General features: G+C 40.5%; 1 protein-coding gene across 1 annotated transcript; it reads left to right on the plus strand.

Annotated features, from left to right (window-relative positions):
* The first annotated feature begins 1,565 nt into the window (after positions 1-1,565).
* Positions 1,566-16,332, plus strand: cdcp1b (CUB domain containing protein 1b). Its single transcript, XM_080441302.1, has 13 exons — positions 1,566-1,804; positions 5,094-5,318; positions 6,220-6,570; positions 6,690-6,908; positions 7,141-7,491; positions 9,078-9,293; positions 9,537-9,893; positions 10,190-10,549; positions 11,013-11,210; positions 11,620-11,982; positions 12,294-12,653; positions 13,340-13,424; positions 13,988-16,332. Exons 1-13 carry the CDS (start codon positions 1,738-1,740, stop codon positions 14,505-14,507), a joined length of 3,672 nt encoding a protein of 1,223 aa, XP_080297428.1. The 5' UTR covers positions 1,566-1,737; the 3' UTR covers positions 14,508-16,332.
* Positions 16,333-17,119: the final 787 nt, after the last annotated feature.

A 17,119-nucleotide genomic window follows, 5' to 3' on the forward strand; every position in this document is an offset into this window, starting at 1 on the left:
AAAGAAATTACAACCACCTTAGTACATGTGTTGTAAAGGCATAGAAATCAAACCATTAGAGTGTTGGTTCTGTAGACTGAAATGCAACACAGACAGTTTGGCCATCTATTCTATGGTCTAAATATAATAGTCTAGATATAGTATATGATGGAACAAGAGCTGTATTCTGAGAAAACAATTCAAAATGAAGAATGCTGATCTGAGTCAATGGATACCATTTGACTATTAATGCTCATAAATTGTGTGTTGCTGCCCCCATGTGGTCTGAGCCCTCTGATAGTTACATGTTCTACTGAGTATGTCCAGATGAATAAAGCAGTAGGGAATTTATTACAGTAATGGGCAATCCTACAGTTGCTCTGGTACAATCATTGGATTAGGCTACTGTGAATATAAAGTTTTGAAATATTCAAAAACGTATCTCTCAGAAAATACTTTTCAAATAGGCCTTCTATACTTTTATTATAGTTTTGAAACATTTCTACAGCTATGTTTTGAAACTGTGTGGGAAACAGTGAAACACCATTCTCCTATATCCTCTGTTAAACTGGTTTCACCAAAAAGTTCAATGTCAATGTGTGTATATGAGTGCATGTGCGCGCGCGAGCGCGCAATGCGTGCGTGAGCAGCATGTGTATGCGTACATACATGACCACACAAGTATGACTGTGAGGACACATCCGTGCATTCGTGCTGCACATTCGGGCCTCCGGCTGTTTCACTCAGGAATGCTGGCGTCATGAGGCGTGTGGAGGCAGGAGGATGCCTCTGTAATACTGACAGTATTAACCCCAATACTCCATGAAGTGACAACAAACTCCATGTAAAACAAAATGGCACTGAACGGACAGGTTTTTTATAGATATTGAACTGAAAACACACCAGCCCCAAATCAACAATTGTCAAGTTTTCCCTCATCTTTTAAGTCAAAGTTATGCCTATCGGGCTTATATGTGTTATTATGTGTGTAGCTCATTCCTTTAACATCATTAATAAACAGATGCCCTATATATTAGTTCTGCAGGCTCCATCCACTCCCTTTCTCTTTTTGCGGACACAGCATGATGCAGCAGTCAGTGCCAACCATCCTTGGCATGTGACAGTGTTTATAAATAGGGCAGCCATCCAGAAGGGTGCCAACAAAGGATGACTCCTGTGTAAACCCCCCCAGTTATTTGGTATCGGCTCGGGGGCAGTCTTGCCATGTCGGCTTATTATAAGCGACTTTGGGCTTCTTTTTCTGTAAAGTTGCTTGTAAATATATTGGTAGTTGCGGGTTTCAACGCGTTGTGAGCTTGTAGATCGGCTATTTTCAAATGGTTAGTTTAAAGTGCTCATGTGGCCTAATTGTTGCTTCTTTTGGGCTTGTTTTCCTAGACCTGGTTGCTTATTTGTCTCGCAAAATCTGGCAACATCGCAGCGACCACGGGCCAGCAGCACAACAGGGCCTAACCATTCATTGACTGTCAGGTTTCAACAGGTAACTTACCTGACAGAGTCACGCCCCCTGAGAGCCACGCCCTCCGCTCTGCCGTGCAGCTCGGCTCACATCAGGAAGTTGCAGCAGGAGGACTGCTGCTGTCAACGCCGTCGTGAGCATTCAAACGGATATATTATAACTCTATGGTTCAAACGTGGGGATATTATGTTGTAATGAAAATTCGTATTTGATAGCAGGCATATATAGTTTTAAAAAAAGTCTCGTAGGCTTTTATATATATTTTTGTATCTAGCAAAATGAGGTTCTCTGTGATTTGCATGTCTATACTCCTGGGAACCATGATGTTACTCTTCAACTTCGCAGGTGAGAACATAATAGTCTCTAAATAGGATAGAAGAAGTTTGTGTTTAATAGGCCTTGTAAAAGCATTGTTTGCTTTAGACCTCTGCTACATTATTTAAGTAAATCTATATAGGTTGACATGGCTAGTCTATTTATTACATTCAAGTCTGTTAATGCACTGTTAGACACAATTAGTAACATAATTTGCTTGGATTCAGGTTAGGCTTTGTAAAAACAGCATGGCTGTCAAAAGTTTAGTTTTTTTTAACAAACATCATCTCAACCAACACCAGAGTCTAAAAGACTTGTTTGGCAATGTAATAATTTGAGTTGACAGTGATGAAAATAAAGACTGTAATGCCCTGAATGAATATAGCTGCCATGACTTTTGAACTCTTTTTACTCCAGGATAATTTCATGGCGCTTTTGGAGGCATTATTGTCAGTTTGTCACCCCCCCTATAATACCCCATCAATGATTGACCACCAATCTGCTGAGATATGACTTTTTACCAGCTAAACTGAAAGAAGATTTCTGATAGATTTGGTGCATATAGACCCCATAGGCTACACATTAACCTAATAACTTTCTAATAGTTTTTCTGGATAACTCATAAACATTAGGGACTATCTTATTATTTCTGTATTTCTTGAACGTTAATTAGTTTACTGTCAACACTACTTCACCACAGCAACGTTTCACTGTCTGGCACTGTCTGTGACACACCCATTGTTTACAGTCACTGTCCTTTAGAACTGCATTTATTGTATAGGCCAGGGAGGCTTTTCTCCATTTCATAGCAAATGCTATGATACGGACATTTTCAACTTTCAAGTCACCAAGTTTCTGGTGATTTCAACTGCTGCATCTTGTGTGTGAACTGAAAGGGTTCAAATGCTGAATACTGCAGTGCTTCCTGTTAAAAAATAAACAAATAATAGTACTTTGACTGGTAAGGGACATTTTGATTTAAATGTAAATTAAACTGTCATAATTTTGTCCTATAAAAGGGGATGTTTGATTCTGTCTGGAGGCTTGTGTTGCACAACTTCCAGTAACAATAAAAAATGCAAAACAGTTTTTGTTTTCCATCAAGAAGCAAAAGTGTTTTAGTACAATGCGACTGACTGCTATTACACATTTACATTTTGATGTCGATTCTGAAACAATATGCTTATATTGTGCAGCCCTACTTACTTAGTCTTACCCTCTCTGTCCACAATGTCCTGTAAGTATAAACCAGTGGTTCTCAAAGTTTTCATGTTACGAACCCTCAAATTAATAAGCATTTGGTCGCGGACCCCCTTCTGAAAATATTTTGTGCTAGGGACCCCCAGATAAAAGATTTGTCTTTAAATTATTTAAAAAATCCCAAACAAATAAAAAATCCCAAACAAATAAAAAAATGGCGATCTACAAGCTCACAATACATCACATTGCGTTGTGAGCTTTTAGATCGTCTATTCTTGAATAGCCAAAGTATAAAATAGGGTTAAAGTGGTGAAACAGATTTTGATGCTATAGGCCTATTAAATAATTTAGCTGGGGACCCCCTGGACCCCATTTTGAGAAGCACTGCTATAAACAAAAAAACAGCCCAAAAATATGTAAATCAATGTAGCCTAAAAAAAAACTGGTCCTTAGGGACCCTTGTAGTGTCTGCTGGTTTTTAATATAATTAATTCATTATGTTCATCACCAGGTGTCCTATGTCTAATTAGTCTTAATAAAGTACACACCAGGAAAATGTAATCAACTTGCTGTCAGGATAGAAAACCAGGGGTCCATGACAATCAGGATTTGAAGGAACCTCTTATGTAAAACATGCAGTAAGTAGTTGTAATGTTTGCAAATAGCCCACTGCTTTATCATCACAGCATAAAGAGTCCACTGAAGATGGCTTCACCTGTGCCATTAATTTCCCCTTGTGCTGAATAAATAAATGATTTGGAGACCCTGTTCTAGTTGTGTGAGGGCAAACAGATCTGTTCTTCAAATTCTTTTGAAAAATGTGTTTGGTTGAACACACCAAATGAATAATATTAACTGTGAAGACTGCAGTGTAGTCCTCATGATGAAATAGAAATACTTGCTGATACACTTAAGTTTCTGTCTGAGTGTGTGTGTGCATCAAATGAACCTCTGTGAGGACCTAAACAGGGTTGGAACCAAAAGTAAAATTTGCCCCCAGCACTATTACTGCATACAATTACAGGAAATGACTGGTAACTGTTTCAACTAAGGTTGTAAAAGGATTAGGCTACATATGTACCTAATGTGGAAGTACAGGGAACATGTATCAAGAGTCACTGAGGAGAGTCAAATATCACAGAGAAGGGCAGTCAGATATACATGTTTGAAAAACAGGACAGAGGGCTTGTTCACCTCAACACCCCCCCCCCCCCCCCAGCGGATGACTCAGGACTAATTCAATGAGTCTTCTGTGGTCTCTGGTCCACTGGCACTGGTACAGTGCTATAAGTGGTCACAGAGACAGGTGTGCCGGGAACCATTCTGTTTGCTTAAGCGTTGACATCGACCAGGTTCATAGGCTTATACCTTTTGTTATTAGGTGTGTATCCATGGTGCTCGGTTGATAGCGTAACACTGTAAGTGACACTTGGACACTGCTCTGCTTTGTGTGTGTACTGATGTGTCCAGCCACCTGACACCGTTTTCCTCTCTGTTGATTTGAATGTCAAGCTAACCTGAACTATCTATCTAGCCACACCATTCTCATGTGGATCCACACAATGTGATTTATACAGCGTCTTAGCTGTCTTGACTGTAAAGAGGGTCTGTGTGTCTGTGTGTCTGGTGCTAATAATCTCACAAACCGCTGGACCGCTAGACTTTTATGAAACATTTCACTTTAATAAGTCATAGAAACATATGTCATAGATAGCTTGCATCATGGATGACTGACATCACATGCAGTCTGAGATCCACATTGTAGTGCTATGTGTAGAGTATAGCTCTCTTTGTCTCGAGTTTGGTAACAAACATAATGGAATAGAATACTACTTCATTGTCCAATCCGGTTGGGAGAATTGTTGAATTACCGATTCACAAGAATAAAAGATTTTAAAGCTACAATCCGTACGTTTTATGTCTCCTGACAGAGAAAGAGGTAATTGTAACAATGTTCTAACTATAATAGCCAATTCGGTGTGCTTCATATAAGTTTATTGTCAACCAGTAGGTGTCCTAAAGATAATCATACTACAGATTGGTTGAAATGATATTTTATTCATAAGAATGAAGTCCTGGATTGTCGCTTTAACCTTCACCCTTTTTGCTGTTTCTTCAGAATGTCTACAGGAGACGGTGAAACTTAAGAAAGGCTTTGTGATGACTGTATCCACTACCCTGCCTGATGACCCATGCACTGTGTGCACACTCAGCGGGGTCAATAACACCCAGTCGTCTTGTCATTCCACTCTGACCGTGGCAGCTGAAGAAGAGGTCACCTTGCTCTTCAACTGCTCCCAGCCGCTTGAGAAGGCATACGCTGTCAAGGTTGTTGGCAGTATAGGTGAGTTTCTCCATCCTATAATGATGTTGGAATACATTGCTCCATTGTTTGAAATCTTAAATTATTTCAGTCAGCTTCACACACTACACAGTAACATCCCATTGACCAGTGGTGGAAAAAGTACTCACATTTTTTACTTAAGTAAAAGTATCAATACTGCATGTGCATTGAATGTAGAAATACTCTGTTGCAAGTAAAAGTACTCATTATGCAAAATGTCCCATTTCAAATTTTCAAATGTAAACAAATCTTTTGAAAATAGCCCTTCTACAAGCTCACAGGCTACTGTACAAGCTACTAGATCACAATGCATCGCGATGCAACGCATTGTGAGCTTATAGATCGGCTATTTTCAAATGGCCGAAATGTATAGGGCTGAAGTGGTTAATGTATGTTTTTGTAATAAAAATCAAAATCTACAAAGTAACTAGTTAACTAAAGTGCAAAATAATTGTAGTGGAGTAAGTACAATATTTGCCTCAAGATGTAGTGGAGTAGAAGTAAAAGTACAGAAAATTGGAAATACTCCAGTAAAGTAAAAATACCTCAAAATTGTGAAGTACAGTACTTGAGTAAATGTACTTAGTTACTTTACACCACTGCCTATAATAATGTTGGAATACATTGCTCCATTGTTTGAAATCTTCAATTATTTCAGTCAGCTTCACACACTACACTGTAACATCCCATTGACTGCATTAATATGAATGCAGTCAATGTATTGCAACATGCATGTAATCAAAGGCTAAAGTTTCCCAGAATAGGTATTCTGAATTCTGAAGGTAGTAAATGAGAACATCCAGGTTGTTCTATTGATTAAATCTACCCTCTCAGCACTCAAACTGTAAAACCAGTTTGGACATTTTCTTTTCTTAACCTCTCGTTTTGTTTACATATTCAGAATGCACTAAAGACTCCTGCAGCCCTACTTCTGGAGAAGCTGAACCTTCCATCCTCACAGAATTCTCGCGAACCTTCACCTGGAACCTAAAAGCACCTGAAAAAACTGTCTTGGGTGTGGACATCCTTGGGAAAGGAATCGAAGAAACCAAGGACCCAAATTCATGTCCCGATGGTTTTCAGTACTCTGTAGCCCAAGACAAACGGAACGGAGATGTCTGGACTCAAGCCTACTGTATAGACGGTTCTGTGACCCATTTAGACCTGCCCAGTGAAGTTGCTGTGTCTCTACAAGTTAAACCGAAGATAGAACCACCTCCTACTGTATTCACCGTGTCTGCCAAGCCTTTGAGTAAGGACATAGTCAAACCAGATTGTTTCTTTCTAGCTCGGTGAGGTTTTTATTCTTAAAGGAAGAAAGAGTGCATATACTAACTCACCCTCTCTCTCTCCCTCTCTGTCTTTCAAAAGGTCAACCAGTGGTTATAACCACTGACATGGGGACCACTGTGATAATCACTGGTGAGGCTGATGGACCAAACTGTAACGTGTGCTTAAATGAGGATTCCAACCCCACCTGCAGCTCTACGGAACTGAAAATATCAAATCCCCCAAATGCCCAGTCCTCACTGGAGTTTAGCTGCCCTCAGCCTCAAGATTCATTTAGTGTTCAAATCCAGAAGAAAATAGGTGAGGGTTGATTCAGAAATGATGAAAGCAAAATGATTGTGTTTTAATATGTATTAAAATAAAGAGCAAAGAGGCTGAATAGACAACATTCATGTATTGACTATATATATATTTTTTTTCTAAAAGAATACGGAATTACCTTTTTGTACACTTGCAATTGTTGTTTGATCAGCTGCTAAATGCCCTGAAATGTCAAGTGCATTAATGATAATTTCTAATTTTAAACACCCAGAATGCACCAAGACCTCCTGCAGTCCAGCTTCAGGAGACGTTCAGCCAGGTCTCTTCGTAGAATTCCCCAGAAGCCTCACATGGGAAGTCAGTTTACCAGAGAAGACAGTACTGTCTTTGGACTTCCCTGGTGATGGATTAAAGGAAAATACTGAACCAGAGAAATGTGAAGATGGTTACAAGTACACTGTGAGAACCACTAATAGTGAAGGAGAGGTCCAAACTAATTACTATTGCAGGAAGGGAACTATTTCTCATCTGGATCTGCTTGGCAAGACAACGGTGACAATACAAGTCCCCCAGGGTGAAGAACCAGGCTCGACTGCATTCACTGTAAAAGCAGTGCCCAAACGTAAGTCCTACAAAGCTTCATTTATACACAAGTGACCAAAATGACTTCATTAACATAACTGAAAATTTCATTTAGAAAATAACCATACATATTTTATTAATTATTAACAATAGTTATATATTATCAATTATATTTCTTATATAATAACAAGAGTAGGGTCTATAACGGTGTGATTTCGGTCATCGATGACTCATCTATATTGTATGGCTCCATATTTGGGAACGGTTTCAGCCCGATCTGAGCCCAATTGACTTCAATTATGAAATTAAAGCTACACATTTCAAACAATATAAAACATATGTGGATAAAGAAAGTGCATGTACTTCCTTGACCTACTTGCAGTGTGCACAAGACATTTGGCGGTGATCAGTCCAGTGGTTTGCGAGATTAGCTCTGCATAAACAGACCGATGATCCAATGATTGGTAATGATTTGAGTCTTGTATGTCATAGATGTGTAAACCTCACTAGTCACTAAAGGAGATTAAATACCTGCTGACCTGAAGTGTATTCCTGAGGCCAGATACAATGCTTATATGACTAATAACTATATGAATGTTGTAGCTTTTTTAAACTAAACATGAAAACGAGACATCACTCAGTCACACAGGTAGAAGGTTGTTGTTAATAAAAACAAAGATGGGGTCTAAAAGGCATGGCTCTCTATGTGGCCTGTCAAAGACGTCATCATCTACATTTATGACATATCTATGATGTATGACACATTTTGGGCAAGGTTTGAGCCCTATCCACCCCCCATCAACTTCCTTTATACAATTCAAGTTAAATATTTCAAAAGGCATGCTGCCAGGAAATTTGGCGCTGATGCTATAGGTCAGCCCAGTGGTTTGCGTGATTAGATTGTCTATGAATTGAATATCAAGGACCTCATTGGAAACAAGACCGCAAGGACTTTTATGAACGGACCTTTTAGACAAAGTATTAGACAAAGCCCTGGACAGACAGACTCTCAGACCCATTTCTAGACTCTGGAATAGCCTGCCCATCCCCATCAGATCTGCCCAGTCCATCTGGGTTTTTAAATTCCACTAAAAACCCACTTGTTCTCCATGGCTTTTAATTGCTCTAGAGCCTATCAAATTTGTTTTAACTTTGCATACATTTTCTTTGTGCGTAGATGGGCACATGTGTACATTATTTGTTGATGCTCTGTTTTGTTTTAACCGTGTACAGCACTTGGGCCAGCTTTGGTTGTTTTAAAGGTGATTTATGAATAAAGTTTGATTTGATAGACTGCTTGCCTCCTACAGAGCCATGGCATAATAACAAGCAGTTGATACATGTGTATTCTGTTATTCTGGTATATGACCTTCATTGTATGATTTCAATAGGCACTCTTTACTATGGTAGCCAACTGCAAAATAATTCTTGAAAAATAATGATTCTTCTTATATTAGTCTTATACTGTATATACTTAAATTGAATTAATTGTGGATATGGTTTCTTATGTAGGCTATGCCATCTATGACAATAAATATGAATTAATCTGGGGCCCATTGTGGACGATTAATACTGTTATGTAATATTTCGTAGCTAATCTAATCTCATCCCTCTGTCTCCCTTCAGAGGGCAGAAGGATGTCTGTGATGCCTGACCCTGACACCAGAGTCACCATCAGTAGGCAGGGCAAGGAGCCACCTTGTGAAGTTTGTGTTGGTGAAGAACCCCAGCAGAAGTGCCACCCGACGTATCTGATCCTGAATGACGCTCGAAACACCTCAGTAGAGTTTGACTGTCCTCGACCACAGGACTTCTTCAGTGTATCGATCATCCGAGACATCGGTAAGAGGCTTTTAAAAACAACTGGAACATTTATTTGTCTTCAGTTTCCCGTAGCTAGTTGTATTCTTACTCTTCTATCAATGTTCTTGACACAAAAGTTGGGATCTTACAGTACATATTGCGATATATTCCGTACTAGAAAAAATCATAGTACATTTTTGTGCTGTATTGTTTTGGTTGGTGAATGGTGTTATTTCAAACAGTTAAATTACTCTTCTGTTGCTTTGCCTCCCGCACATCTAGACTGCACAGAAATCGCCTGCAGTGGTAACATTGTTCAGGCTGAGTCCTCCCTGTTCCCCGACTTCAACAGAACCTTCATCTGGGATCTGAAAGTAGTATCTAATCGGGCCTTCCAAATGGAGTTCCCAGAACCAGGAATGAAACAGATTCCCAATGGGGAGACGTGCACAGATGAGCACACGTACACCATTGTCACCTACTTACGCAGTGGACCAGCCACCATTGGAACCTTTTGTCGAAGTGGCACCATCAGTACCATCCAGGTTCGCTACAAGGGTCGTATGTCTCTACAGGTGCCATGGGACAAGAAACTAGACCCCCTGGACTTCAAGCTGACAGTTGGGCCTGAGACCAACAGTAAGTGCTGTTGTATACCAGGTATCACTAGCTCTGGTCCTCTATGCCATAGAGTATATGGCATCTGATTGACCTGTTAATAGATTAACGTTACTGTTCATGAAGATCTCCCCCGGCGAATGAAATAGTGTAGTCCCACTGGGATTCCCCAACAGTGTGGGGAGAGAGTTGGTTCAGAACGCAAAAGATGTGTTGCTGGTATGACTCACGTTGTTGGTATGCAGCCTTTCTGTGAACTATCGAATTATTCAGACGTCTGTCTCTTTCTCTCTCTCTCTCTCTCTCTCTCTTACCAGTGTTGGCCATAGTTAAAGTGGATCTCCCACGGGGCGCATCAGATACTGACTTCATCTCTACCAACTACCCCGGAGATTTCCCTGACAATCAACAGATGAGGTGGGACTTTGTAGTGCCTGGCATGCACAACTACACTGTGCGCTTCCTGGAGCACACCGACCCAGAATGCCTCAGTAAGGAAGTGAAGGTGGAATACGAGAAAGAGGACAAGAAGGTGACTGAACTGACCCTAACGAGCCCTCAGCCGGCGCACAAGCAGGGCAACTTTGACATGTCTCTGTGGAACTGTGAGACCAACCTCACACTGCAAGGTCTTACCCTGAAGTTCAGAGTGTCTGGCATGAGGAGTGGACATCCAGGTGATTTGATATTCTTTGATGTTTCAGTGTTCGCACTTGTTGATGGAGACTTGCTTTTTCCATGTAGGGTTTGGTTGTGACATTCTGATACTGCTTCTAAAACTAAGCTTTTCCCATAGTTTACCATGCTGAGTAAATAAAAATCATTTTAACATTCCATTTGCTTTTATAAAGCGAATCAGATGAACTGATTCCCTTCATAAAATAACCAGATTTGTAAAACATTAAGAGTTCTACAATGCCAGGTTAGTTATTTTATTTTAGTATGACCTGCATGTGCCTGTACTCAAGATATAGTTGGTATAAAGTGCATTACATCATAAGCAGTAATACTTATAGCCAGATGCTGGATGTTTTTTTTTCTTTTTCTGGTTGTATAACAGAAGACGCGTTACACATCAGTCAATCTGCATGTATTTCTGATATTCTGATATTTAACGTTTTGTTGGTGTTTTCTGTCCAGTTCTATGTACAGTAGATCTTACCAAAAGGGACGGCCTGTCCCTCCAGCTGGAGAAGGTGGGTTCAGATCCCTACTGTGAGATGAGCATTGATTCTGTTGTTAAAAAGAACATCGTTGTGGCCCCGGGCACTAAAGCCAAACTCTCCTTCCTCGACTGTCCAAATGAAGATCTACGTCTCACTGCCAGTAAAACTATCGGTAAGATTGATTTATCTATTCTACAAAATCAAGACAATTAAAAATGAACGGCTAGAACAGAAGTGCTTTATCAGTGTTTAGAGCTTTGAGATCTGTGTTGAACACATCAATTGCCCCTTTCTCCCACAATTGTTGTGTAAACTGATGTATATCTTGGAGTCTCATTAACATTACTTTCCCAATGTCCCCATGGAATTGCATCTGTTGTAATATATCTAATTCTATCTTCTTATCGAGAGCGACAATAGAAGTCCCAAATAACCATCATTAACCTTATTGGCCCTTGATATCCCTCATTGTGGTCTTATTTACTCTCGATATATAGTACAGTTGAAATTATGCTCACTAGTGTTGCGTAAAGAAATGATGATGATGAAGCCTTCCATGTCATTGTACCTCTGATCAACAGGCTGTCAGAGTCTGGAGTCTTGCTCAGTGAGTGGCACGCCCCTCACCGTCCCCACCCTGGACTCCTGTCTGCCCATGCCCCTCCACAGCTTCACCTGGCACCTGAACATCCCGGAGGACAGCACGGTGGACCTGCTCCCCCCCACAGGCTCTCTCAGACAGTCCCTACCCGGACAGGAGTGTAACGGCAGCTTTTCCCTGCATGTTGCTGAGGCAGACGGATCGGCCATCGGGGATTTCTGCCCCAAGGGAATCATCAGGAAAATCCAGGTCCATGCCAACATCTCTGTCACTGCCACAGCCCAGGACTTCAGTGAGACCAGAATGCCTTTTCTTAACGTCTCCTTCAGCAAGGAAATCAGAGGTGTGAACAGTTACAGTTAATACATTGTTTTATCTTAGAGACGATGAGACATTTATTAATCCCCAAAGGGAAATGTGGGCATTTCAATAACTAAATATTGATAGAGCAGCACTAGAAAAGTGGAATATTAATAAACATAATCATCTTAGTCCTCTTTGATAGTTTTTAGAATTTGTCATTGTGTAAAATGTTGTAATATCTGTACTGTATGCCTTATACATTTTCACATGGGGGCGCTGAAGGACAGAAGGTGGAGGCTTCTGGTGGCGACAAATTTGCTACATTATAACCTAATTTCTCTGCTTTTTCAGAGAGCATCATTTACACTGTGAACCCCAAGATGTCTTCTCCAGGCCTGTTGGCCACCCCTAACTGGCCCAATGGCATGAAGCCGTTCTCTACAGTGTCCTGGATCGTCAATCTGCAGAGCCAGTACGCTGCAGAGCTGCAGTTTGTCAACGTCAGCCAGCCAAAGTGTGGTCAGAGGCACACAGGCATCAAGGTCCAAACCCTGGGCTCCAAGGAGGAGATGTTCAGCCGCAGGGAAGATGAGAAGCTGACACATGACAAGCTGCCGGTTCCAGAAAGCTTCTATCTCAACATGTCCAACTGTTTGCCAGATGAGGGCTACTTTGGAGCTGTCACCAAAGTCACCTTGCAGAAGAAGAACAGTAAGGACATGTTGTATTTTTACCACGCGTTGTTGTAAGATGTATACATCAGATATATGCAGGGTTCGAGGGGTGGACATTTTCTTAACCACTTCAAGCCCTATATACTTCTTCGTATGACAAACAGTGAAGATGGCAGATCTACAAGCTCACAACAGGTCACATGTGAACTTGTAGATGTTCTATTTTTGTTAGAATTTTACAAAATAATAATAATTTGCCCAAAATATGGATGCCGGGGGTAATGAGGTTAACATACATTTTTAAAGTTATGTTAAATTGTGATATCAGACAGTCTACATTTCCCGAACGGAAATGCATTTATTTCAGTCTGACCAGTAGCATGGACGAAACATATCCCCACCGGTGATAAAAATGAATGACCAAAGGGGGGATATCAAAAGCAGAGGATCCCCCCAATTCCGCCCAGCAACTCAAACCCTGGATATCTGCATTTCTGTGTATTTGACCTTTTCCTTGCAGTGAAATGCACTCTTACCTCTGTTCAATATAATATCATTTGTTTTTCTAATTGAAATGTGAGGAAGGGGATACCAGAGGAGAATGGAAGACAACAAAAAAATAACATTTTAACCAGAATACTACCATTGGATGTCTTGAACTATTTCCTGTACAGATCACAAGACTGCTAATGTTTGTGTTTTTCTTATTTATTTATTCTGCAGACATCCTAGCCACCATTCTGGGCATTGTAGGAGCGCTTCTTCTCCTTCTGGTCATCATATTGGCTGCTGTGTGCATTGTGACAAAGTGAGTACGACTCTCTTTTAACAGACTTCTTTCATTGTAAATCTATCACAAGCATTGAGGCAACATTATCATTGTTGTGAGTGGCATGCTGGCTCAGTAGGTAAAAATGTTGTCTCACATCAAGAAGGTCCTGGCTTTGAATGACGTGGAGTTAGAATGTTCTCCCTGTTCACATGGGGCACCTGCCAGTGCTCTTGAGCAAGGCACCGGTCTAGAGCTGGAGCTGGTCCCCAGGTGCTGTTTGGTGGCTGAACACTGCTCCTGATAGTTAGGATGAATTCCATGTATGTGTTAATAAATTAATGAAGAAGATAAAGTAAGCTATGTTGGCAGCTGTTTGTTGTGGTGCAAAGACTGTATCTGCGGTCTTTGCACCACCAAAACCAAGCAAATCCTACTACCAAATCTTTTTTTATCCATCCAATTAAAAACATTTTGATTCCAATCTGGATAGGACAAAAATATGATTTGGGCTGCCAGTCTGAACATAGCCAAAGAGCCTCTGGTGTTGTGTAATGTCTGCTCTCTCAAATAACGGCTCTTTTATTTAATCTTCTGAACAGGAAAAAGAAAGGGAAAATGAGCACAGAGAATTCTATCTACATCGGCAAGGGCAACATTTTCCGCCCAGGCGACAGGCACTTCTCCAAGACTCGTTCAGACAACGAGTCCCACATCTATACCTCCATTGACGAGACCATGGTGTATGGACATCTACTGCGGGACTCCAGTTATGTTGACAGCATGTCGGATCACTTCAAAGGGATTCAGACTGATTCGTACCAGACCTTCACTGGACCTATCGATGGAGAACTCCCCACCATAAGAGAACCAGAACCGAGGGAAAAACTTGAGACTGACTATTTCCTGGATCCTGCAGACTCTTTCATCCCGTCCCGACCCCGCACCCCCATCCCCATCGACCGGCAGGACAGCCTGGGCTTCCATGACCGCAGGATGGTGGACAATGAGCTGTACACATTCAAGAACATAGGGGACATTAACACCATCCGCCTCTCCGCAGCAGACCTAGAACCTGAGCTAGAACCAATGGCTGACATGATAATAGAGGATTCCGTATAGCACGGTGATGCTGTGACCGTGTGATCAACAGACTGCTGTTACAGACTACTTGTGACAACTCTGGGCTTTCCAAGGGCTCACTGTGATGGAGGAATGTGACAGAACATTGCATTAACCACATGAACCCTAGCGTCTCTATTCTGGGGTGAACATTCGCAGAAAATAGCCGATCTACAAGCTCAATACATGATACAAAGCATTTTGAGCTTTGGTGTAGATAGGGTAAAAAGGAGGGGACCAAGAACAGACCCCTGGGGGACCCTGGGGTCCTAAGTATAATAGGGTTTAAGTGGTTTATTACACTCAGGGAATCTGGGACGTGGTCACTAACTGAACTTGGAGTGACTCAGTCACTTTTAAAAATAGCATCAGATTAGATCATTTTATTGTGTTTCTTCATCTAATGTTTTATTATGGCTCAACAGAAGTGCATTTCCTACCAAAATTCATGCTTCCAATGAAACTGAAAAAAGAGCACATTTCCCCCCAAGACATTTTCATTCTCATTCTTTTGAATTTATTTGATGTACTTCTATGGTTTCCAAATAAGGGGCACACATGTTATTATGTTATTGTAATTGTTACTTGAACGCAACTTTTATCATTCTCTCAACATTGCCATAGAGAATTCAATTGTTTTATTTGAATCTCGTTTGTAAGTAAGAGCAAGCTGCTGGGGCATTTAAAGAAAATGCATTTTAGGACCTTTGCTCAATGTATATGTTTTAACTTTTTAGTGTTTTTAAATAGTTTTGTGTTTGTGTACATAACTTCATTTCTTTCTTCTTTTTTCTTTTTTATAATAAATTCTGGTTGACAAAAAAATCACTAAAAGTTTAGTGTTTTACAAAACTGTCATCTCACACTGGCCTATGACCTGTTGTGTTATCCCTTAGTTTACTCTAAACCATAGTGACCTTTTATGAATTATGGACGGTGCGCTTGACATCAACTACAGGAAGTTAAGCCACTGAAAACAGTGAGGATGTGGACAGGCCTCCATTGTTTACCGTGGAGCGGTTTTATTGGTAACAGCCAAGGCAGAAGCCAAGATGACAGAATAACACCGTACTTCAGTAAGATACTTCATAATTATTTTGGATGTGTTTTTCAAGTGTAAACTATTCTCCTTTCAATATAAAGTGTCTCAGAATACACAGAACGTTTCTGCAGAATAGTGGTTTACAAAACGACAAACGTAAAAACACTGTTTCCATCGTTTATTGACTATTTTTCAGGCTAGACAACAAAATAAAAGCTGACAAGGCTCGCAGTCTGAAATAATCTTTGGTGTAAGGAATGCAGCAAGTTGAGATCTTTATCAATCTAATGATTTATTAAACCTTGCACCAATTTGGCAAGGCATAGCAGAAGAGAAGTTTGTAATAAACCAGTGTTTCTTAAAATGTGGTTCATGACACAAAAAAAAGGGCCATGGGACTATTTTACGAAGGGTCCTCCTCATGGGGAAAAAAAGAATCTCCCATCTCTTTAATATTAGTGAAAGGTGCCAGCACCAAAACTGAGTTTAATGGGATTTCAGAAATAAGAAAGAACCAATATCATTGTATTTTATATCACTCTTTCTACACATACACAGAGGTCAGTGATGCTACTGCAAGTGACCTCTGTCCCTGCCTGTTTTGTTTGAATTGTTTCAAAACCCATGTTCTAACTAGGATTTTCTGTAACCACAAAGAATGTACCAGACACGTTACAACTACTGAATACTTGATGTTCACATCAGGGGTAAGGCCATATACTGTAGTCATGTTTACAGGGAGGGGTTTTGTGGCCTTGCATTCTATAAATAAATTTTCATTTTGATGCATCACTATATGTGGGATGACTTGCACTTGTTTTCGTTGTTGATTTTGGTTTTAAAAGCTGTTCTATATGACTTTAATGCAACTGATCATGTGCAATGGATTTGTATTAGGTCCCAATGCAAATCCACCTAGAAGCACTGATTTAAACCCCCTTATTTCAGATTAGAAGTGAAAGTGGCAATGAACAATGATTACACAGCAACAAGCATTCTATGGTAAGATGTGTGTGTGTGTGTGTGTGTGTCTGTTCAGACGATGTTGAACTTGCAGACTGAAGCCTGCTCCTCACGACAATTCTCATCAAACCACTTCCCACTTGCGGCCCCCGAGAGAAAAGCACAGTTCTTTTACAGGACTTGCCCCCATCTGGCTGATGACGCCTATGTACTTGATGCGAGATACATCTTGTTGTCCTAATATATCATGTCCATTATTGATACGAGATGCATCTGTTAGATGTCTACAGTAAGGTCATTCTTATTCTTATCCTATTACGTTCTGTTCTTCCTTATGTCTCATATGTTCTGGTCACGTCATGTGTCCAGCCCTATATGTATTCCTTGTGTGTAATAAACTTTGTGAACCTGTCGGGTGATACTACCTATGTATCATCTTGTTTTCCCGGGCCTACTGCTTTACACAGAGGATTACTTCAACTGAATTGTCACAGTACTGTTATGACCACACAGAGGGTCTCCTAAATTCACAACAGACCCTACAAGAGAATAAATTAAGCAATGAACGGAACGTTTTACCTCATGTAGATGTATAGACAAACAATTG

The sequence above is a fragment of the Gymnoscopelus braueri genome, assembly GCF_963280865.1.
Source record: "Gymnoscopelus braueri genome assembly, chromosome: 11".
Lineage (NCBI taxonomy): Eukaryota > Metazoa > Chordata > Actinopteri > Myctophiformes > Myctophidae > Gymnoscopelus > Gymnoscopelus braueri.

Bases quoted from the DNA above. Each gene is read 5' to 3' on its own strand.
- cdcp1b (XM_080441302.1), top strand. From the start codon at position 1,738: ATGAGGTTCTCTGTGATTTGCATGTCTATACTCCTGGGAACCATGATG. The intron at 7,492-9,077 runs GTAAGTCCTACA...GTCTCCCTTCAG, and splicing joins TGTAAAAGCAGTGCCCAAAC to AGGGCAGAAGGATGTCTGTG. The intron at 9,294-9,536 runs GTAAGAGGCTTT...CCGCACATCTAG, and splicing joins ATCGATCATCCGAGACATCG to ACTGCACAGAAATCGCCTGC.